General features: G+C 39.1%; 2 protein-coding genes and 1 pseudogene across 2 annotated transcripts in view; 2 read left to right on the top strand and 1 right to left on the bottom strand.

Moving 5' to 3' along the window:
- Positions 1-640: 640 nt before the first annotated feature.
- LOC110217203 (heterogeneous nuclear ribonucleoprotein A1-like) lies at positions 641-2,455 on the bottom strand. The gene is given in 3 exon segments (XM_020999434.1): positions 641-1,047; positions 1,050-1,222; positions 2,400-2,455. Coding segments are annotated over 3 exon segments (636 nt in total).
- LOC110217202 (nucleoplasmin-2-like) lies at positions 2,454-7,631 on the top strand (annotated as a pseudogene).
- Positions 7,632-20,245: 12,614 nt separating this feature from the next.
- The window catches only part of DNAH8 (dynein axonemal heavy chain 8), a 419,266-nt gene continuing 415,456 nt past the window's right edge, over positions 20,246-24,055 (top strand). The window contains 2 exon segments of the mRNA XM_078155390.1: positions 20,246-20,494; positions 20,647-20,781. Coding sequence (XP_078011516.1) covers positions 20,390-20,494; positions 20,647-20,781 — 240 coding nt within the window. The 5' untranslated portion in view covers positions 20,246-20,389.

The following is a 24,055-nucleotide window of genomic DNA, read 5'->3' as shown; positions in this document are numbered from 1 at the left end:
TGTGCTTAGCTGAGTTCACAAACCTGTTGCAACCCATAGCTTCCCTATGACTTCTTGGCACTAGATTACACAGTGGGATAGAGGGCTGGGCCTGGCATCAGGAAGACCTGAGTTCAAATCCAGCCTTAGACACTCCCTAGCTATGTGATCCTGGGCAAATTACTTAGCCTCTTTTTGCCTTAGTTTCCTCATCTGTAACTTTCTGTAACAACTTTCCAGAGTTGTTGTGAAGATCAAATGAGATAATAATTTAAAGTATTTAGCATAGTCCCAGGCACTTAGCAAGTACTATAAAAATGTTAGCTATTATTATTATTTAGGGCAGTTAGGTGGCACCATAGTGCACAGAGTGCTTGGCCTGGAGTTAGGAAGACTCATCTTCCTGAGTTCAAATCCAGCCCCAGACACTTATTAGCTGTGTGACCCTGGGAAAGTCACTTAACTTTGTTTGCCTCAGTTTTTTCATCCATTAAAATAAGCTGGAGAAGGAAATGGCAAACCACTCCAGTATCTTTTTAAGAAAACTCCAAATAGGGTCATGGAGAGTTGGACACAATTGAAAATGCCACAACAGCAACTATCATTATTATTATTACTTCTTGGATCCTTCTCTCCTGCTACATTTTATTCCTAAAAGGAATTAAAATTTTCTGCTACTACCATAACTAATGGTACTGATGGAATCGCCATAGCCACCTTGGTTACATAATTTGGCAAAATACTGCCTTTCACCATAAGGTCCAGAACTTCTGCCTCCAAAATTTCTTCCCTTCTTGAAATAAAAGTTTGAAAATCTTGTTGTAATTGCCAAAATCATTCCACCATGCCCAAAGTCACTTCCATCATTGCCAAATCCATTGTAGCTATCTGCATTTTCACAATATCCTCCACTACCCCAACTGCCACCCAAACCACCACAACCACTGAGGTTTCTACCATAGCCAAAGTTATCATTTCCACCAAAGCCACCTCCCTGGCCACTGCTAACATGTCCAGAGCCACTTTGACCTCTTTGACTAGAGGAAGCACTGGCCATTTCTTGCTTAACAAGGCCTTTTGTATTTCACAATTGCGACCATTCACAGTGTGGTATTTTTGAATGACAATCTTATCCACAGAGTCATAGTCATCAAAAGTCACAGAAGTAAAGACCCTCTTCTTGACACTGCATTGGTCAGTTGTGATTTCAATCACTTCAATTTTTCTATAGCGATAGGGGCAGCTAGGTGGCGCAGTGGATAGAGCACCGCCCCGAAGTCAGTAGGACCTGAATTCAAATGCAGCCTCAGACTTGACATTTACTAGCTATGTGATCCTGGGCAAGTCACTTAACCCCAATTGCCAAAAAAAAAAAATTTCTATAGTGTTCAAAGCAGCTTCTTATGTGGCATTCAATAATACCACCCACAAAGATCTTTGATAGGGTAGTGCTGGCAATACGGTATATTTGTGTCAATTCCTTTTTTGATTTTATATGTTGGGCTTTAATCAGAGTCATTTAATGTAAACGTTTTTTTCTACTCCCTATTTCTTCTGATCTTAGCTAAATTTATTTATGCAAGAGCTTTTAAATTTTGTATAATGGTTGGCAAGTCTGTTTTGTATTTTATCCTTTATCTGGTTACACAAATGAATTTCCTTGCAAGACTTCACTCCAAATGTAACAAAAGACCTGGGATGGGATGCGTGGATACATTGAGTAATTAATTCCCAATTGTATACAGAGAACAGTATATCAAATGGGTTGCCTGTGGTAAAACATGTTCAGTTGTTAACCGTATTCAAATGGATTAGATATTACACAAACGTTACTCTCCACTAAGATGACTGATTGCAATGAAATCCTATTCCTTAAATTTAAACAGAAGAGGTTTCTGACTTAAACCTCACAAATGAACAGATTCCCTATCTTTGTTTCACAAGCCTTTTTATTTAATCTTTGTCCAATTATTCCCATATCATTCTGAAAGAATGAGATACTTCATGGACTTACTCTTATATATGAGTGGGCAGATGACAAGCCCAAGCACTAATCTGCTTAGTTGTTTTGGATATTATATGACTACACACACAGAGTGAAAACAATAATATCTTACATAATTGCAATGTGCTTATGTTTTCTACTGACCACTTGCCCTGATTACAGAAATTTGTTATAGATGAGAAAAGTAGGAAAATGATTATTGCAGCATCAAAACTGGTCCTCTAGGCCTAAGTCTAAGGGCACAGAATGATTCAGCTCACGTATACCAGGATAAAGTATCCTTAGCTTTGTTTGATTTCAGGTAAGAGTCACAGTTGACAACCAATCATGCAGCACCAATTCTGGTATTCAGGGAGGACTAGTACCTATGGAATGAGGGCTTGCTGGCATGAGCCCTTTTTAAGGGCTCATCCACCTTTGATGTCCAGTTATCACCCAACTGTCATCTGTGGCTTCAAGAATCTCTAGCATGTGCTGTGGCCACACTCTGGCAAAACCATCTCAGTTGATGAGTTCATTCAGGCTGAGGATAACGGACAGGCCTCAGATCCATGGTAAGTTCGGGAGATGTCTACATCAAGCACGTGAGAACTTCCCCCAGTGGAATGGGTGGATGAGAATGAGCTGTTCCAACAGCCAGGAAGGCAGCTGAAGCAGGGGCTGTGTAGCACTTAGAGCTTGGTATGTATGCCGAACCATCACCAGTTGTCTTGACTTTTATCTTGCTACTGTACTCCGATGACTCAGGAAGAGAGAGTGTGGCTGACAACTTTATGCAGCTCTGCTTCACTTAAATCCAATTCACGTGCATTTTGAGACATTACTCTCTGACGTCGTTGGTCCTCTTCAAAGGGATGAACAACAACAACAATCCCATCTCATTGCCAGACTCAGGATTAATCAAGTAGGAAACATTCCTGTTCAAAAGAAAGTAACACAATGAAGAAACCGAGTCAAGAGGATTCTACCTTCAGCCATGCCAAAGTCACTCCCTCAATCTTTCCCCCCCCACATACAGACAGCCACCTATCACAGTTTAGGATCACACTCCTTATAAGTATGTGGTGGCATCTCTCTTGAAATGGTGGATTACTGACTTAATGATCCATCAGACAACTACACCTGAATTCAAAACTTAAAACACTATCAATTATAGTCTCAAGAGATTTTACTTCAAATAACAAGTTTCACTAACCACAGCTTAGAGCTAGGTGCAATTATTATCACTCTCTTGGTGTTCCAATAAGCAGTAGAAATTTACCAGGACTCTCATGTTGGAAAATGCTATCCACATCCAGAGAAAGAACTATGGAGTCTGAATACAGATTGAAGCATGCTATTTGCTCTTTTTTTTCTTCTGTTTTGTTTTGTTTTTTCTTTCTTGTGGTTCCTCCCATTTATTCTAATTCTTCTTTACAACATAACTACTGTGAAAATACGTTTAATAGGAATGTATATGTAGAGCCTATATCAGATTGCACTTTGTCTTGGGGAAGGAGGAGGGGAGGGAGGGGGAGAACATTTAAAACTCAAAAGCATATGGAAGTGAATGTTGAAAACTAAAAGTGAATTCATTATTTTTTTAAAATAGAATTTATAGGTGAAAGTGGCAGAGGTCATTTAATCTTGATGTAAGGTGAAAAACTGCATAACAGCTAGAGCTATATAAAAGTAGAAGGAGTTGCCTTGGGATGTAATGAGTTTCCCCTCACTAGAGGTCTACAAGCAAAGGCTAGATGATTGCTTGTTGGTTATATTGTATGAGGGTCCTTTTTTAGGTTCAAGTTGGACTTCATGGTGGCTAAAGGCCCTTCGAAGTCCATAATTAACTTCTCATTGCATGCTGAAATATCTTGTAATTATCCTGTATAACATTATAAATTGTCTTGTTTTCCAAAAAAAAAAAATTTATCAGAACTCACACATACATAGGCATACACACACACACACAATTTCACTTAACATCCTTCATTTTTTTTTCTTTTTTCCTCAAGTTTAAACTCATCATGGTGTAGAGATCAATGACTAGAAATCACTTCTATATTAGAAATGAATTCGTAAATTCTCAGTAACCCAATTCATTATTTAGGAATTTCATAACCAAAAGAAGCTCATTCACAGGGCTGATGACCTTGCTCAACAGATGGTTTCAAGAAACCTGGCAAGTGGACTTCTGGGAGCCAAGACAATGGAATAAGCAGGAAATTGCCTGAACTCTCTCATATTCACCTCCAAACAACTATAAAATAGCACCCCAAAATGAATTCTGGAAGGGCAGAACCAGAAAAAAGATGGGGTGAAACAATCTTCTGACCTAAGAAAACTTGGGAGGTTGACAGGAAAGGTCTATCTCATTTGGGTAAAAGGGGAATGCAGTCCAGGACAAGAAGCATCCCAGAAAGCCACTGGCAGGCCCTGCCTCAGCAAGCCAGTGGGAGGTCCTGAGCCCCAGTGGATTGATTAGTCAAACACCTATATGGAAATCCCCCACTTGCCTAAGCTCAGCCCCAGGCAAATAGGCAGAGACTGGGCCTGAGTCCCACTTCAGTGTACCTCAGCACAAGGACAGACACCAGAGCCTGGACTTCCTAAATGCCTCATTGCAGCACCAGGTAAAAGGGCACATGCTAGAACTGGGACCCTTCCTGTGCCTCAGGGCACCACCAGGTAAGCAACCAGGCCCTTGAGGACTCCAGCAGTGCCAGCCACTCCCACACCCCATTCCCTCAATGTGGCACCAGGCACAAGGGTCCCCTGTGGGCCTCAAGGCAGCACCAGTGCAGCATCCGGCAAAAAGCCAGGACTAGTAGCCCCCAGCACAAGAAGCTTGGGACAGTGCCTTTTCCACCCCAAGAGCAGAGCTCAAATTTAGAAGTAAGTGAAAAGGCTGGAAAAGATGAGCAAACAACAACAACAGGATCTGACCACAGAAAGTTATTATGGAGAAAGGGAAGATCAAGACACAAACTCAGCCCCAAAAGAAAAATGAGAATTGGTCTTAAGCCCAGAAAGAACTCACGGAAAAGTTCAGAAAGGAGTTTAAAAATCAAATAAGAGAGCAAGATGAAAAATTGGGGAAAGAAATGAGAGTGATGCAAGAGAATCACGAACAAAGACTTAATAGCTTGGAAAAAGAAAACAATTCTTTAAAAAGTAGAATTGGCCAAATAGAAAAGGAGGCACAAAAGCTCACTGAAGAAAATAATTCCTTAAAAATTAGAATTAGGTAAGTGGAAGCTAATGACTCCATGAGACATCAAGAATCAATCAAACACAATTAACAGGATGAAAAAATAGAAGGAAATGTAAAATACCCCATTGGAAAAACAACTGACCTGGGAATTAGATCTAGGAGAGATAGTTTAAGAATTATTGGACTACCTGAAAGCCATGATCGAAAAAAGAGCCTGAACAACATCTTTCAAGAAATTGTCAAGATAAGTTGCCCTGATATTAGAGAATCAGCAAGCAGTATTTGTAATGGGGATAAGCTAGACGCTTACTTAATAAGGTCAGGAGTGAAGCAAGGATGCCCATTGTCACCAATGTTGTACTAGAAATGTTAGTTATAGCAATAAGGGAAGAAAAAGAAATTGAAGGAATTAGACTAGGCAATGAGAAAACAAAACCATTACTCTTTGCAGATGATATGATTGTATACTTAGAGAATATTAGAGAATGAACTAAAAAACTCCTTGAAATTATTAACGACTTAGCAAAGTTGCAGGACATAAAATAAACCCACATAAATCACTAGCATTTCTATATATTACCAACAAAGCCCAGCAGCAAAAGATATAAAAAGAAATTCCATTGAAAATAACTGTAAAAAATATAAAATACTTGCCAAGAAAAACCCAGGAACTATATGAACACAGTTATAAAATATTTTATCTAAACAGGAAAATATCACATGCTTATTAATAAGCTGAGCTAATATAATAAAAAGGACAACTCTGCCTAAATACATTTACTTATTCAATGCCATACCAATCAAACTACCAAAAATTATTTTATAGAGCTAGAAAAAAAGAACAAAATTCATCTGGAAGAACAAAAGGTCAAGAATATCAAGGGGAATAATAAAAACATGAAAAGGAAGGTGATCTAGCTGTACTATCTGGTACTTGCTAAAAAACAGAGTGGTGAATCAGGGGAATAGATCAGGTACACAAAACACAGTAGTAAATGACCATAGTAACGTAGTATTTGATAAATTCAAAGACCCTAGCCTCTGGGATAAGAACTCACTATTTGACAAAAACTTCTGGGAAAAATGGAAAACAATATGGCAGAAACTAGATATAGACCAACATCTTATACTGTATACCAAGATAAGGTCAAAATGGGTACATGATTTAGACATAAAAGGTGAGGATACCATAAGCAAATTAGAAGAGCAAGGAGTGGTCTACCTGTCAGATCTATGGAGAAGGGAAGATTTATGACAAAACAAAAGATAGAGAGCATTACTAAATATAAAGTAGATAATTTTGATGCTAAATTTAAAAGGTTTTGCACAAACAAAATCAATGTAACCAAAATTAAAAGGAAAGCAGAAATCTTGAAAACAATCTTTACAGCAAGTATCTCTGACAAAGGCCTCATTTCTCAAATATATAGAGAACTGAGTCAAATTTATAAGAATACAAGCCATTCCCCAATTGAGAAAGGATGTGAACAGGTGGTTTTCAGATGAAGAAATCAAAGCTATCTTTGATAATCATATGAAAAAATGCTCTGTATCACTTTTGATTAGAGAAATGCAAATTAAAACAACTCTGAGCTATCACACCTATCAGACTGGCTAATATAACAGAAAAGAAAAATGATAAATGTTGGAGAGGATGTGGGAAAATCAGGACACTAATGCACTGCTGGTGGAGTTATGAACTGATCCAACCATTCTGGAGAGCAATTTGGAACTGTGCTCAAAGAGCAACCAAACTGCATACCCTTTGATCTAGCAGCTAGGGCAGCTAAGTGGCACACTGTGTACAGCATAACACTCTAACCAGTGTCTCCAGCAAGTTGAAAGGTCCTTGGCCCTGTTCTGGGGCTGTGAGTTGAACTGGGGTAATTGTTCATACACCTTTGATCCCTTGGAAGATGGGAAAGATGACCATAAGGTGATACTACACATGATTTGCCTAGGGGAGAAGAACAGTGACAATGTGAATATAATGGAGATAATACCATCCCCTAATGAGGATGGCAAGGAGAGGCCACCAGTTCACATTGCCATGCTGAAGCCCTTGGTCCTGACCATGGCCAACATTTCAGGAATGGAGCTCATACCCCTCATCACTCTCCACCTTTGGGGTGGCTCAGGGCCAGTCCACATCAGCAGCTATGATCTTACTATGAATTTAGACCTGTCCTGAGAAGTAGAGGGGATGAGGAGGACACAGAAGAGGTTGAGGAGCAGAAGAAGGAGGAGGAGGAGGAAGATGGTGATGATGAAGATTCTAATGAGATACCCTTAAAGGAGATTTCTCCACCAAAGCCAGCCAAGTAATTGTCCTCCAACAGTCAGACTGATGTCACAAAGAAAAAGAAGATGGAGGATGACCAGAGAGCCTCATTCATAAAAAGCCCTGAAATGAAGGCCAAAGCCAAGAAGGCAAGAACAGAACCCAAGAAATAAAGGTAATATGGAAGACAGGTAGTAAAGGATCAAGAAATAGGACATCAGGAACTGGGAGAATAATAATAAAATTTTTCTGGGAGGAAATTAAGCAGCTAGGTGGTACAATTGACAGAGCACCAGCCCTGGAGTCAGGAGGACCTGAGTTCAAATCTGACTTCAGATGCTTACTAGCTATGTGACCTTGGGCAAGTCACTCAACTCTTATTGCCTATAAAAAAATGCAAAAGATTATATAGATTAAAGATTATAGACCATTACTAGGTCTATATTCTAAATGGATCATTAGAATGGAAAACAGCCCTACACGTACAAAAATATTTATAGCAGCTCTTTTTGTAGTGGCTAAGAATAGGAAATCACAGGGATGCCCATCAACTGAGGAATGACTGAACAAGCTGTGGTATATGAATGTAATGGGAATATTATTGTGGCCTAAGACAAGAAGGATGATTTCAGAAAAACCTGGAACGACTTACATGAACTGATACAAAGTGAAGTAAGCAGAACCAGGAGAACACTGTACACCGTAACAGCAATATTGTATGATGAAGAATTGTGAATGACTTAGCTATTCTTAGCAATACAATGATACAAAATAATTGCAAAGGAATTACGATGGAAAATGCTATCCACATTCAGAGAAAGAACTGATGGACTCTGAATGCAGATCAAAACATACTATTTTCACTTTCTTCAATTTTTTGTGTTTTGTTTCCCTTTTGGTCTATTTCTTCTTTCAAAACCATGACTAATATGGTAATATGTTTTACATGATTGCACATATATAACCTATATCAAATTCCTTGGCATTTTTGGAAGACAGGAAGGAGGAGAGGTAGAAAAATTTAGAACTTAAAATTTTGTAAAAACGAATGCTAAAAACTGCCTTAATATATAATTGGAAAAAACACTATGAAATAAAAAAGAAATACATTTTAAAAACAAGAAACCTGGAAAGTTTCCAAATAAAGGGAGTCTACAAGGTCTTTTCTTGTACCTTTTTCCATAAATTAATTACCAATGTTTTCCTTTTTCTGTAATTTTTCTAGTCCTTTTTGAGTCTCATCACTCAGTAATGGATCTATATAGGAGGATTTTCCCCAAGTTATTGCAGCTCATCTGTCTCGGAGCTCTCAAGAAGGCTTTGGCTCACTTCTGCTTCCTTAAATAAGCTTCTTTCTTTGTAGGGAGGAAGCAAGGCAGTTCTTAAAATTCATATAAACATAAGCTATTATAAAAATGGATAGGAGTCTCATATAATTTATAGCAAAATTTCCAATTTCAAGATATATACCAATTTAAAAACTATTTTTAAATTGATCAGAACTTAACTTTAGATTGTAAGACCCTCTAAATATCTAATTAAATGTTCCATTGTTGTTATTCAGTCATTTCAGTTGTGTCCAATTCTTAGTGACTCCACTTTTCTTGGCAAACATATTGGAGTGGCTTGCCATTTCCTTTTCCAGTATATTTTACAGATGAGGAAACTGAGGTAGAGTTAAGTGACTTTCTCAGGGTTACACAGCTATTAAGTGTCTGAGGTGAGATTTGAACTCAAGAAGGTGAGTCTTTCTGACTCCAGGCCTGGCACTCTATCCATTGCACCACTTAACTGCCCCAATTAATGTTCTAAACAAACTAAATTACTTCTTGGTTGTTTCCTGATGTACACATTGGTGGACAGGAGCAATGGTAGCATTATTGATAATGGTGAGTTCATTCAGGCAATCCAATGCCTTATGTTTTGTACACATACTACTCTCAGGATAGCAGTAAGGATTTAGCAAAAAAAAAAAAAATTAAAAAAAAATATATATATATATATATTACCTTCTTATTGGCTTCCTAGAGTTAGAGGACCAAGGTTCAAATCCCATCTCTTCCATGTCCTTCCTAAGTGACTTTGAGCAAGTCATTTAGCTTCTTAGGTTCTCAGTTTCTTCATCTGCAAAACAACGAGACTGTTGATCACTTCCAGGCCTAAGTCATTGATGCAAGGAGCTGAATAAGTTAGTGGCTGCTGCCTTTCTCATTTTAGGTTGAACTCTACAATACTTAAAGAATATTTTAGGTAACAGCTAAGTAAAATGGATGAGGTCACTTGGGCAGATGAGGTGGGAACATGATAAGGAGAAAACCCATGGTCATCCTCTTCTTTAAAGAACATAATAATTTTAAAATTGTTACCTTAGCAAATATAAAAAAATTAACATTTCTATATATGCTTTCTATATATAAATATATATACACACACTTATTCGACATATACACATGTCTATATATACATGCATATATATATATATATATGTATGTATGTATGCACATACACATGTATGTTGCTTGTGTGTATCCTAAAGTTGGCCGCAAAGCCTGGAAGACCTGGATTTGACTGTGTGGATTACTTGATCACATGCCTAGTTCCAACACATATTGGCTGTGAATTCCTTTTCAGTGCCTTATGTAACTCTCTAAACCTATAAATCAGAGAGAAGATGTTGACCCGCAGTGGTATGTGGGGTTTCCTAACCTTATTGTTCCAAACGCCAATATAATCACAGGTCCAATCTTTATCTCTATTATAAATTTAACATAGTAGGGTCAATACTGCCGTGCTTGCCTGTGTTGCCTTCCAAATCTGTTTCTGCTCTCTTTTGTGTATTTTAAACTGATTTATTGATGTTCTTTTCAATTTCTTTCCCCCCTCCACTATCGCTATCATTTTCCCTACTCTATCCATAAGCTCTTCCACCAAAGAAACCCCTTGTAACAAACAAATAGTCAATGAAAATAATTCCATACGCTAATTGAGTTGAAAATGTATGTCACATTTTGCCTTTCTAGTACAGGTTGATGGGCAACTAGGTGGTAAAGTGGATAGTGTGCTGAACCTAGGGTCAGGAAGACCTGAGTTCAAATCTGACCACAGACACTTACTAGTTGTGTGATCCTGGGCAAGTCACTTAACCCTGTTTGCCTCAATTCCCTCAACTGTAAAATGAGCTAGAGAAGGAAATGGAAAACTACTCCAATATCTTTGCCAAGAGAACCCCAAATGGGGTCATAAAGAGTCAGACATGACTGAAAAGACTGAACAACAACAGAAAGTCCAGGTTGGTAAACTACAGCCCAAAGGCCAAATCTGGCCTGTTGTCTTTTCTTTCTTCTTCTTCCTCTTCTTCTTTTTTTTTTTCTTGTATGGCCTATGAGCTAAGAATGGTTTTTATATTTTAAAACACTTTAAAAACTTTGTTTAAAAAATATTAAAACCATTGTTAGCTGTAGGTGGTATAAAAAGCAGGAAGCAGGCTGGTTTTGGCCTATTTTGGCCTATTTTGGTAGTTTGCTGACCCTCTGCTCTAGTCCACTGCCTCTTTGCTAAAAGATAGGAAGTCTTCTGGAGTTATGATTGCTCATGGCTTTAATCAGAGTTCTTAAATCTTTCACAATTGTTTTTCTTTACAAATCATACAAATAGTTCTCTTGGTTCTTCTATCTTTACTCCACATCAGTTCAAACAAGTTTTCCCAGTTGTTTTTCTGAATCCATCTCATGCACTATTTCTTGTAGCGTAATAATATTCTATTACATAATTTATTCAGTCATTACCCAATTGATGAACACTCATATTATTTCTAGTTCTTTGCTACAACAAAAAGTGTTGCTATAAATATTTTTGCAAATATGGGTTCTTTCCCTCTATCATTGATATCTTTTGGGTATATGCCTAGTAGTGGTATTGCTGGTTCAAACGGTATACACAGTTGAGCAAATTGGGGGCTATAGTTAGAAATTGCTTTCCAGAATGGTTGGAACAATTTATAGTTCTACTAACAGTGTACTTGTGAGCCCATTTTCCCACATCCCTTCCAACAATTGCCATTTTGCTTTTTTGTCATCTTTGCTAATCTGATGGGTGTAAGATGGAAACATGGGGTAGTTTGAATGTGCATATCTCTTATTATTGTGATTAGAAGTATTTTTCCAAATGAGTGTTGACAGTTTGCATTTCTTCTTTTAAGAAATGCCTATTCATATATTTTGTCCATTTATCTATTGTGGAATGACTCTTATCCTTATATATTTGTATCAATTCCCTATATATCTTGGAAATCAGATGTTTACCAGAGAGTCTCTTCTTTTCCATTCATATATGGGCATACTTTGTTTTATTATGTTTTGCTTTATTGCACTTTGAAAGTTTGTGGCAACCCTGTGTGGAGCAAATCTATTGGCACTGTTTTTCCAAAAGCATGTGCTCACTTCATGTTTCTATTTCACATCTGGTAATTCTTGGAATATTTCAAACTTTTTCATTGTTATTAATATCTGTTATGGTGATCTGTGATCAGTGAGCTTCAATGTTACTATTGTAATTGCTTTAGGGCTCCACAAATCATGACTATATGAACATAATTGAGAAATGTTATGGGTGTTCTGACTACATTACCAACTGGCCATCCCCTGTCTCTCTCTCTCTCTCTCTCTCCTCTCTCTCTCTCTCTCTCTCTCTCTCTCTCTCTCTCTCTCTCTCTCTTTCCTCAGGCCTCCCTATTTCCTGAGACATAACAGTATTTAAATTAGGCCAATTAATAACTCTATAATGGCCTGTAAGCATTCAAGTGAAAGGAAGAGTCAATTGGCAAACTTCGTTGTTGTCTTATTTTAAGAAATTGCCATAGCCACCCCAACCTTTGCCAATCACCACCCTGATCAGTCAGCAGCCATCAACATTGAGGAAAGACACTCTACCAGTAAAATGATTATGACTTGTTGAAAGCAAAGATGATGGCTAGCATTTTGTTTTTAGCAATAAAGTACTTTTAAATTAAGGTATATATATATATTTTTAAGACACAATACTACTGAACATCTAATAGATGACAATAGAGCATAAAAATAGCTTTTATATGCACTAGGAAACAAAAAATTAATATTTGTTTCATGTGATATTTGTATTATTGGGGTGGTCTGGAACCAAACACACAATATCTCCAAAATATGTCTCTACTCTTTTAGCAATCCTCAAGAGATACAATATTCCATTTCCTTCTCTAGAGTTGGTAGTATTTCCAAAAAATTTTCAACTCATTGGTGGTGGTGGTGTTGCTTTGATTTTAGGGTAAAGAAATTTGGAGAATTTTTAAAAAGATAAAATAATATTTTAATGTATTAAACATAATATTAAACATTTAAACATAAAATATTTTGAACAACTAAATCCCTGAATTTGTTAGGAATCTAAAAATGTAATATGTGTAACTTGGTTTGTTCATACAATTACTGTGTTTGGTGATGTTAAGAAATGGAGAGGCACATTGAAAAACTGGAAAATGTTGCGGAGGTAGAAATGTGCCCTCAGTTTTGTCAAGCTTTTCTTTACATCTCACCCCCCCCCCATCTATTTTACCTAGGTTTTATCTAAAGCAGTCTTTGAGTATGAGGGAGTTAAAAGGAAGTCACCAGATGATGTCATTCCAGCCAACCAACAGGAAACTTGGGTTACAAGATAGTTGTCTTCAATTTCAAGGGGTCATGTTAGCTACCTTCAATTACTTCAAAGCTGAGATTGAGAAAAGTAATTCAATTTGTTTCTGCCTGGTTGTCTCTGGTTAGCTTCACAGAGCAGAATCAGGGACAGGGGGTGAAAAGTTGCAGAAAAGCCAAATTTAGGCTTGGCACTGGGACACATTTCAGAGTTGTTCGAAAGTGGAATTGGACTGCCCTGGGAAGCAGTGACCTCCTTATTGGAGATTTTCAAGGAGAGGGGGATTGTGACTGTGGTAACGGGGATTTGCATTCAGAATTGGACTAGAAGGACTCCAAGGTCCCTGGCCACTCTGAGATTCATCCTGTGATTCTGTGAAAGTCATTTGCTTCATAGGACACACTGGCTGAGGAGTCAGAGGATTTGGGGTCCCACTCCCATCTCTGCCTAGTACTCCTTGTGATCTTGGGGAAGTCATTAAAGTCAAGGCCAGAAGCACCAGTTAAGCTGTTACTGTGTGCCAGGCACCCAGTGACACGGTAGAACAGGGTTTCTGTTCTCAAGGAGCTAAAAAGCTAATAAAAGCAATCTGATTTCCTCATCTGTAAAAGGAGGAGAATTGGACTTGGCCTGAAAGTCACATTTCAGCCCTAGCCCTGAGAAAGGCCTCGTTGAGGCGAGGCAAGCACGCAGGGGTTGGAGAGGCGGGGTAAAACAGCGCATGCGCGGTCCAGGACACCAGCCCCCCCCCCCCCCAACTGCTGCGGGCTGCTGGGAGGGTTGGGAGTTGGGGGCCGGGGTGGGGGGAAGGGTGATTGTTGCACGAGGCCTGTGGTGGAATTTCGAACGCCAACAGCCCTTTCTCCCACCCCATCCTCATTATTATTGGCCCCTAGTGAGAGCAGGACTGCGGTCCTCGAGTCCACTGTAGAGCCTGCCCGGGGGAGGGAAAAGAGGCGACAGAGGAGAAGTCTGAGTGACGCTGTTGACCTAAGTTCCCTAGAGCCTGCTGGGTAATAGCTCTGCCCCCTCCCCCTTCTACCCTCCCCCTTTTCCCCCTCCCCTCCCATGCTTCCTCCCATCCTCTCAGTATAGTCCCATTGGGGTTGAACGTGAGAAAGGAAGTGGAGGTGAAAGGGAGGGAGGGAGGGGATGAAAGGAGAGGGGATAAAGGAGGAGGTGTTGAGGCAGGGGAATGAAGAGGAAGGGAAGACTTGGAGAGGACCTTGAAGAGGGGAGGAGTGTCATCCAATAGTTTAGCATCCCTTGACCCACATGGAGTCAGGAAGACCCAGGTTCAAGTCCTGCCCCTGACCCATTTTGGCTGTGTGACCTTGGGCCAATCATATAATCTCTTCAGGGGCTCAGGCAGTATTCTGAAACTAGAAATTGTATACAATTATAAATTGTAAAAATTTTTAGCATTTATAGATCTGTGATGATAAACTGATAGGAGAAATTTCCTCAAAGGAGTGCCCTGGAGAGAGAATCATCATCATCATCATCATCATAACAACAACTAATATTTATATAGTGCTTACTATGTGCTAGGCACTTTGTAATTATTATCTCATTTGATCCTCACAATAACTCTGGGAGGTAGGTGCTGTAATTCCCATTTTATAGATGAGGAAACTGAATCAAACAGAGACAAAGTGACTTGCCTAGGCTCATACAGCCTGTAAGTGTCTAAGGCTAGACTGGAAATCTTTTTGACTCCAGGCTCATTGACTGCCCATGATCACGGGGCCAGACTCCCTACACTGCCTCTCCCTACCGGATTCCATTCCCCCATCAGCTGACAAATGATCTTCCTACAGCACAAATCTAACTATCTCTAATTAGACTCCTTTCATGACTCCTGATAATGATAGGTTTTAGAGGGGACACATTTTCCTGGTTTTGTCCCTTGCCATTGTTCATATTTACCTTTTTACTTTTCTTTTAACTCTTGTGTTTGAACTACAGGACTTCTGTGCAGCTGTGGTTTTTTTATATGGAATGCTAGGAGATCCTCTAAAGGATCATTAAAGGTCCATTTTTTTCTCTTCTCCAGAGTTATACTAATTTTTTGGGGTAACATATTCTTGGTTGTAAACTTGTATCCTTTGCCTTCTGGAATATCAGATTCTAAGCTCTTCACTTCTTTATGGTGGTGGCTGCTAAATCATGTGTGATACTGACTTTGGCTCTTTTGTACTTGAATTCTTTTTTTTTTTTCCTGGCTACTTTCAGTATTTTTTATTTGGCCTGGAAACTGGATTTTGGCTATGATGTTCCTTGGAGTTTTCATTTTGGGATTTCTTTCAGGAAATGACCTGTGGATTCTTTCTGTTTCTGCTTTGACCTCTGATTGTAAAAGCTCTGGGAAGCTTTCTTTAGAGATTTCCTGGAATAGGATGTCTAGGCTTTTTTTTTTTTTTTGTAGCATTCAGGTAGTGAAATGACCTGAATTTTTTTCTTCTCAATATGTTTTCCAGGACAGTTATTTTTGCTTTGAGATTCTTAAATTTTCTTCTGCTTTTTTTAAAAATGATTTTGACATTGTTTCAATATTTCTTATTAACTCATGGAGTCTTTAGCTTCCATTTGGCCCATTCTAATTTTTAAAGAGTTTGTTGCTTGGGCAAGATTTTGTATCTCTTATGCCTAACTTTATTCCCTTTCCAGTTCTTTCTTTTATAGCTTTCATTCTCCCTCCCCCCAATTTTTTCTTCAAACACTCTCATTCTAATTTTCAAAACAATTTTAGACTCTTTTTTAAATTTGTGCTTCATCTCTTCCAGGAATTCTAATTGAGTTTGTGTCCAAGCTGTGTTTTTCTCTGAGGTTTTGCTTGCAAATGTTTTGGAGTCATTCCTTCTTCCAAATTTGTCTTGAGTGCTCTGCCACCATAATTATGTGGGATTCTTTTTTCCCCCTTCTTTTGTTTGCCCATTCTTCCAGCCCATTTCCTGACTTCAGATTTGATGCCAGGCCTGATTTCTGTCACACTTCTGCAGAAAAGTGGTCCTGTTGTTGCTTTCTTGGGATATTCATTATTGTGTTATTCCCAAATCTCAGGAACAAGCTGGAGATCTGCAAACTTTTAATGCTCCCAAAGTTGAGGCGAAGTCTGATTGCTGATCCCTCCCCCTCCTTGTCTGAGCTCTACAATTTCCTGAGTTAGGTTTGGGTTTGAGCAAGAGTAGACTGCTGTTGGACTCTGCCCCTATCAGGCCTCTGAAAAGCTCGGTTGGCTCAGAGCAGCAGAGTTACAGGTTCCCTTCTGGTTTGGTATTTCTGCCCTAGTTATTCCTCTGCAGGCTGGGCTAGACATTGTAAGTGACTCTGCTTTGCTTCTGAGGTCTGAGCCACGTTGCTGTTGTTGCTAATGTTGGCTTCTGAACTTTCTCTTTTTTCATACACAGCCCCGAGCCTTCCTACCTGGGACCACCACTCTCCTTCTCATTCTGCCCTGGATCTATGACCTGGAAATGGGTAGAATGCAACAAAACTGACACACTGTGCCTCTTCTTATCACAATGGCTTGGTACAAGTCTAGGGGGGTGCCACTGTTTGGGTCTGGGACTTTCTCCTGCCTTGGTGCACAGGGGTGCTAGAGGGCTTTCAGGTTACTCTGTGAAGAACCTGTCTCCAGTGTCCCCATCTGTCTTTCTGCGTTGAGCTTGGGTAGTAAAATGACTCACTGTGAACTTTTCTGGATTTCTCTGTTAGGATTCAGTCTGCAGCATTTTCTAGATATGCTTGGAGAAGTTTGTGGAGGGGAACTTGACTACACTGCTTCCTTTCACTTCACCATCTTTGTTTAGTCACTTCACAAAATATAATTACAAATCGTTTTCCAGCTAGTTGGATCAATTCACAGCTCCACCAATCAGTTATTTGTGTTTCTGTCTGCCAATAGATTCTCCCACATTGACTTTTATTTTTAACATATTTGCCAATACTATAAGTTTTAAAAGTTTGCATTTCTCTTTTGTAACATTTCATCATGTGATTATTGATCTTTTTAATTTTTTATGAAAACTGTTCTTACTATATGTGATATATATATATATATATATATATATATATATATATATATATATAACCAAGAGCCATTCCTCAATAAATAAGTGATAAAAGGATAAGAACAGTTTTTAGTGTGTTACATGTTATATTAATATATAAAAATCTGTAATGTGTGTGATTCCTTATATATCTTGGCTACCACTCTGTACAACATTTTTCTTCTTTTCTTATTGACTCTCTACCAAGAATGAGGGATGCTCTTTCCTCAGAAGCTATTATAAACCTCTCTTCCTCAGACCTTAGACCTCAATTCAGAGGCATCAGACTCTCCCCAAGTGTGACCCAAGTGTAGCTACATTAAAATGTAATTGGGAGCTTAATAAAATAAAATTTTAAAACAATATAACATAAATAATGTTAATTTGTTGTTTCCTATGAACTAGAAGGATCTATTTCCACTTGAATTTGAAGCTACTGCACTATACCTACCACCCTCTCTAAAAGCAGAAGTGTTAAATCTATTCCTCTCCCCTGGTGCCTTTTAAAAAACATCCTATAAATATTCCTAAGTTTGTCTTTATATCCCTAGCACTTAGCACAGCCCTTGGGCCATAGTAGTTGCTTACTGTTTGTTGATTGATTGATTGATTCAATTTGTCCACTCATTTCTCCTCATCCTAAAAATCTTTCCTATGAACCTGCCATCCCCTCAAAACTATCATCCTAAACCTCTTTTCCCTTTCATTATACTTTCAAAAAAGAATATGAATACAATCATTGCTGTCATTTCCTTACAACCCATTCACTTCCCATCTTTTTTGCAGTAATAGGATGAATAAATTACAGGAGCAATAAATTACTTTTTGGATCTGTGGTTAGAAGAAGAATGTATGACCCAAAAAGGCAGAGAGAGTATCAGAGGAGATAAAACAGATAATTCTGATGACATTAAAAACTTTTTGTGTAAACAAAACCAACATAGCTAAAACTAAAACTGCAGTGGTTAACTGGGGAAAAAAATCTTTTCAACAAGATTGTTATAAATGTCATTCTCAAGGTATATACATATACATATATGTGTATGTATAAATGTATGCTATTTGTAACAATCTTGTTATGTATATATGTGACTGATTCATTAAAGCCATCCCCCAACTGACTGATAGTCAAAGGATATGAATAGGCAGTTTACAAAGGATGAATTCTGAGCTATCACATGAAAAAAATGCTCCAAATCACTATAATTAGAGAAATACAAATTAAAGCAGCCCCGAATTTCAACTGTGTGCCTATCCAGTGGGCTGAATTGACAAAAAAGAAAGATAACAACTGTTGGAGGATCTGCAGGAAAACAGGCATATTAATGAACTATTGGTAGAACGGTCCAGCTGTTCTGGAAAGCAATTTGGAGTTATGCCCCTAAAGTTACTCAGCTATGCATACCCTTTAATCCACTCATACTCTTCTCACTACTTCCCATAGCTCAAAGAGGCTGAAGAAAGAGGAAAAGGACCCCATAAATATAGCATAAACATTTATAGCCCCTGTTTTTGCAGTGACAAAACTAGAAACCCATCAACTTCAGGAATGGCTGAACAAATGACAATATTTGAATGCAATATTATTATGCCATTGGAAATAATGAAAGGGATGGTCTCATAGGAACCTGGGAAGAGTTGTATAAACCGATACAGAGTGTAAAGAGTAGAACTAACACAATTTACCCAATAATAGTGTAAAGAAAAACAACTTTGAAAGACTTAAGAACACTGATCAATGCAATGACCAATCACAATTCTTTAGGACCAACGAGGACTTATACTACCTACCTCCTGACAGTGAGGTGACAGACTCTAGGTGCAGAATGAGACATGTTTTTGGACATGACCAATGTGGAAATTTGGTTTTGCGTGACGTGCATATTTGTTTCAACAATTTTACTTTTCTTTTCTCTGTTGGGGGTTGGGAGGAGAGAAAATATAATTTTGTTAACTGAAGAAAACATAATAAAGAGAATGAAATGCATGCACTTTAATACATAGATTTTGATATCTGAGGCAGCTAGGTGGTACAGTGGATAGAGAACACTGGGCGTGGAGTCAGAAAGACCCGAGTTCAAATTTGGCCTTGGACACTTAGCTGAGTGATCTTGGGAAAAATCACTTAAACTTGTGACTGATTGCCTGTTGATAACCTCTATTTGCCTGAATTTTTCATCTATAAAATAAGGATAATAATAGCATCTACCTCTCAGGATTGTTGTGAGGACCACATGATATAATATTTGTAAAACTCTTGGCATAAGGCTGGGCATATAGTAAGCATTATAGAAATACTAGCTATTATTATTATTAGTGCTAGCTTAGAAATATTTTTTTGCTTACTACTTGGTTCTTCACTTTTACAAATACAAAATTTAAATCAAGTAAAGTATCAGCTATTGAAGAAAACCTCATGTACGATAATAGCTTGCTTATTCAGAAGGCCTGAGTTATGAATAAGGAAGGCATTATTGTACATGAGGTTTTCTTCAATAGCTGATAACTTGATTTAAGTATGTGTAGAAAGGACAGTGTTTAGCCTAAATGACATCAGAATTTTGGTTAACAGTTAAGCAATTCTCTCAGGATGCTAGTAACAAATTTAGGTTGCTCATGTGATTTGGAAAGAGAAGGCAGAAAGGGCAATTTTGCAACCCGTGAAGTTGGAAGATAAATTATTAAACATGATCAATTTTTTTTAATTAACTATTTTTAAAATGCAGGTTTTGAGGCTGAAAGTGTCCTTTAGGAAAAAAAGTAAGAAGAAACATGAGTGCGGAAGAGGGCGCTGACCAACCTCCGGCGGAAGAAGGCGCTGACCAACCTCCGCCAGAAGAGGGCGCCGCTTCTCCTCCCCCGCCGCCTCCTCCTCCTCCTCCTCCAGAAGAGGGCGCTGCGCCCCCCGCTCCGGATGAGGGCGCGCCTCCAGGAGACACCGCCTCTCCGCCGCCTCCCGCTGCCCCTCCAGAAGGCGGCTCCCCTACTCCGGAAGGGGCCCCTCCCCTGGAGGGTGGCTCCCCCGCTGAGCGGGACGGGGAAGCTGACCCTGCGGAAGGGGCGGGTCTGGCTCCGGCTCCATCAGGCGAGCAGCAAGAAGCGCCCGTGGCCCCGGCGGCGGCCCCGGCGGCCCCCGAGACCGAAAAGCCCGTGGTGCTTCTCAAGGCCGGCGCCCCGAAACTGCCCGCTCTCGGAAGTGGTCCCCCAGCCGAACTATGTCCGCTGGCGAAAGTTTCGTCTCGCAGTCCCGCAGACAGTCCAAATTCCTTCGGACCATGAGCGGCATCCAGGGCCTCCAGGAGACCCTGAAAGAGAAGCAGGTTCGCGCCGGGCTGGGGGCGGGGACTTGCACGTGGCCCGAGGCCCGACGGACCGACAGACGGACAGACTATCCGACGGATAGACGGACCGATAGACGGACCGACAGACGGACCGAAGGACCGACGGCTGTGCTCGGCTTCTCCCGCTTTAGGCCAGATACAAGGACGCGCGGGAGGGCCGAAGGCTGCAGATCAACTCGACGTACAAACACATATTCGAGGTCCTCGCAGACAAGCTCAGTTTGGACGTGACAGCAATTGAAGACATGATCTTGGACAGCGCCACAGTAAGTAAGAAATTCTTATGTGGCCGAGAGCCGTGATGAAGAAAAAAATGGTTTGGGGCAATGGCTGTGGATGTGTTTTCTTGACCACAAAAGGCCTACTTTTGGATTATTATAGGATAGCTAAATATTTTTTTCATGTTAGGGCCACTATTGTGAACACAGGGAAAGGGAAAATTGGTTAACTCCCAAATTAAATTAGGATAGAATAAATACAAAGCTATTTTATAAGTTAGAGAAGTGGTTAAAAATAAATGGAATTATATTCAGAAGGGAGGAAGTTAGCCATATTAAGTACAGGTACAAAAGTCTGGAAGGAAAAAATGAACAGCACAAAGATGAACTAGGGAGTAGTTAATTTTATTGTGACTCTGACTGTAAACAAACTGAGAACATTAATAGATCACAAATACTTGACTGGAGAAGTCCCTAGGGCTGTTTTTCTAGGCTTCCACAGCAATGAAGAAACCTTTTCTAGTAGATACAGAAACAGAGTAAGCCCAGAGCTTAGAATTTTCATTGAACCCTGATTCTAAATCCCCAGTTTGTGACTGGAGCTGGAACAAGTAAGAGCAAGCAGTTGATATGACCTAGGTACATAAAAAAACGAACAAACCAACCAAACCCTCCCCCCCAATGCAAACATGTTCAATACATGTTCAGTACAACTTACAGATCTTCAAAACAAAGAGCTTAATTTGCCAAAATTCCAAGGATTGTAAAGACCCACACTTCTTTCTTATATACCATATTAGACAAATATTTAAGAGCTTACATGTTATGTATTATAATACAATAGTATTCTATCATGATAGGATATGTTATTTTACAGATTTGGATATGATCCAAAACAAATACAGACTGAAATACAGATCAGCTAAAGCTAATTTTATCTAGAGCAAGGGATTCTTAACCTGGGGTCTGTGAACTTTTTTTCAGTATTTTGAATCATATTCAAATTCATTCAAATCGTATTTGAGTATGATTTGTTTCCTTTGTGATGCTATGTATTTTATGCATTTAAAGACATTATTTTGAGAATTTGTCTGTAGGTTTTTACCAAATTGGACCATGACACCAAAAAAAGGCTGAGAACTTTCATCTAAGGTCATGATCTAGATGTTCCACTGTTTGGGAGTCATCAATTTGCCACTTTAAATTTCTCTGTCCTGCCTGTTCATTCAGCTTTTATATCATGAATACTTTCTTCAAGAAAAGAATTGATAGAAACTAAATATGGAGAACATCAAGTGATGTCCATAAAAATGAAAGGTTGTGTTTTAATAGACAGGAAAAGATTTGTTGTTGATGTGGAAGTTATCCTTGAATCAGATTCAGAACATCAGTTTGTTACAGGTAAAACCAGAATTAGTCAAGAGCATAAAGAAAGAATCATAAGGAAAATACATGGTACACAGTTGAAGCAACTTAATCCTAAACCATTTAAACAAGTAATGGCCCTTCAAAAATTGGAAGTAGACAACAGAAATGATATTGACATCAATTATATAATAATTTTGTATGGAAGTTTAGCCCATAAAGCAGAAATTTAGTAAGTCAGTTGTACTGAAAGTGGGGAGGGCTCCCTGCTGGCCAGGTCCTGGGGGCAGGATTTTGCTTGTTGGCTGATCCCAGAGGTGAGGTCTCAGCAGTGGTCAGCATACTGGTCAGCAGTGGGGGTGAGGCATCAGTGGTGGCCTGTGGTGGGGGTGAATCTGCTGGATGGGGGCTTCGTGGACTGCTTATTGGCATCAGGAGTGCTGGTAGGAAGGGAAGGATAGGGTGTTCCTCATGAGCCTTGCTGCAGGTCCCTTGCTGTTTGTCTCTTGGACCTTCTTCCTTCCCATCCCAATGAGGTACTTTCCTACTGTGCTGTTAAGCTGCTCTCCTGCTTGTAAATCGGTTCTGAGGTGGTTTTCAAGTTGTTTTGAGGGGAATTCGGGAGGTCTCCAGGGAGTTCCTTCCTTACTCTGTCATCCTGGCACCAGAAGTCTGATTTAGTTTTGAGAATTTCCTTGCCTTCAAAAAAGGGAGGGAGAATTTAGAATCAGGAGATAATGATGTGAAAATGTTTTAGGACAGGGACTTGGAGGCCCATAAACTTTGAACCTTTAATATTTTGTTAACTTTCATATTAATTTATTTCCTTTGCAGTCCTGTGTATTTTATCTTATACATTGAAAATATGATTATGAGAAGAGTTGCACTGACTTCACCAGATGACTAAAGGGGTCTATGACATATAACAGGTTATGAATTATTAACTGCATTAGTACCTTGTCAGGGGATGAGTGAGAATAGTTTTGTTGAGAGGCAGTGGCTTTTCTCTGAAGAAGTCTGTTAGGGCCACATAAGAGATGGAAGGGCAAGCCATGAAAAGTTAGCTGGAACCAAACTATTGTCTGCCAACCTTCAAAGAAAAGTGGTTTTGTTGGACTTGGGTTGCTTAACCTAAGTAGTCAGCAGATGGAGATAGGCATTCTGTATAGGGTACAATGAGATATTTGGAACTAATGCATTTGGAAAAAGGTATGTGGGGTAATTCCTATTTCATGAATTTGAGGTGAGTAATTATTATCATGGCTGTTTAATATAGCCTATCAAATTATTCAATTAACTTATAAATAATTATGTGAAAGCCACTTTGAAAAATGATACTACAGAGGGATGTGGATTTGAATTCCAGGTGTTTGTGATTTTGGGAAAATGGCTTAATTTCTCTGCACCTCATTTTCCTTTTATTTGTTTAAAAAGAAAGGTTGTGGGACAAAAATTTTCCTAAGCTCCCTTCCAGCTCTAAGTACAACAATCCCTTAAGAATGGCTTTTAAAATATGAGTCTGACTTTATTATTGTTCAAGTGAAAGGCAGCAGTGTATAATGGATTGAAAGCTACCTTCAAAGCCAGGAAGACATGAATTCAAGTCTCAGCTCTGATCCGTACTGGCAGTTTGACTTTTGCAAGTTACTTAACCTCTTCAATCCCTAGGCTACTCTCTTAAGAATGTAAGTTTCATGATGCTGAGTGAAGTGAGCAGAATGAGGAGAACATTGTACACAGTAACAGCCGCGTTGTGCGATTACTAACTGTGATAGACTTAGCCTTTCTCAGCAATGCAAGGATCTAAGACATTTCCAAAAGTCTTGTGATGGAAAATGCTATCCATATCCAGAGAAAGAACTATGGAGTTTGAATGCAGATCGAAGCATCTTATTTGCTCTTTTTTTTCTTTTGGTTTTTTTGTTTCCTCTTTCTTGTGGTTCCTCCTGTTGGTTCT

The sequence above is a fragment of the Phascolarctos cinereus genome, unplaced genomic scaffold (genome assembly GCF_003287225.1).
Source record: "Phascolarctos cinereus isolate Bilbo 61053 unplaced genomic scaffold, phaCin_HiC Scaffold_5;HRSCAF=322, whole genome shotgun sequence".
Taxonomy (NCBI): domain Eukaryota; kingdom Metazoa; phylum Chordata; class Mammalia; order Diprotodontia; family Phascolarctidae; genus Phascolarctos; species Phascolarctos cinereus.
This window is presented reverse-complemented; position numbering and strand designations above follow the sequence as displayed.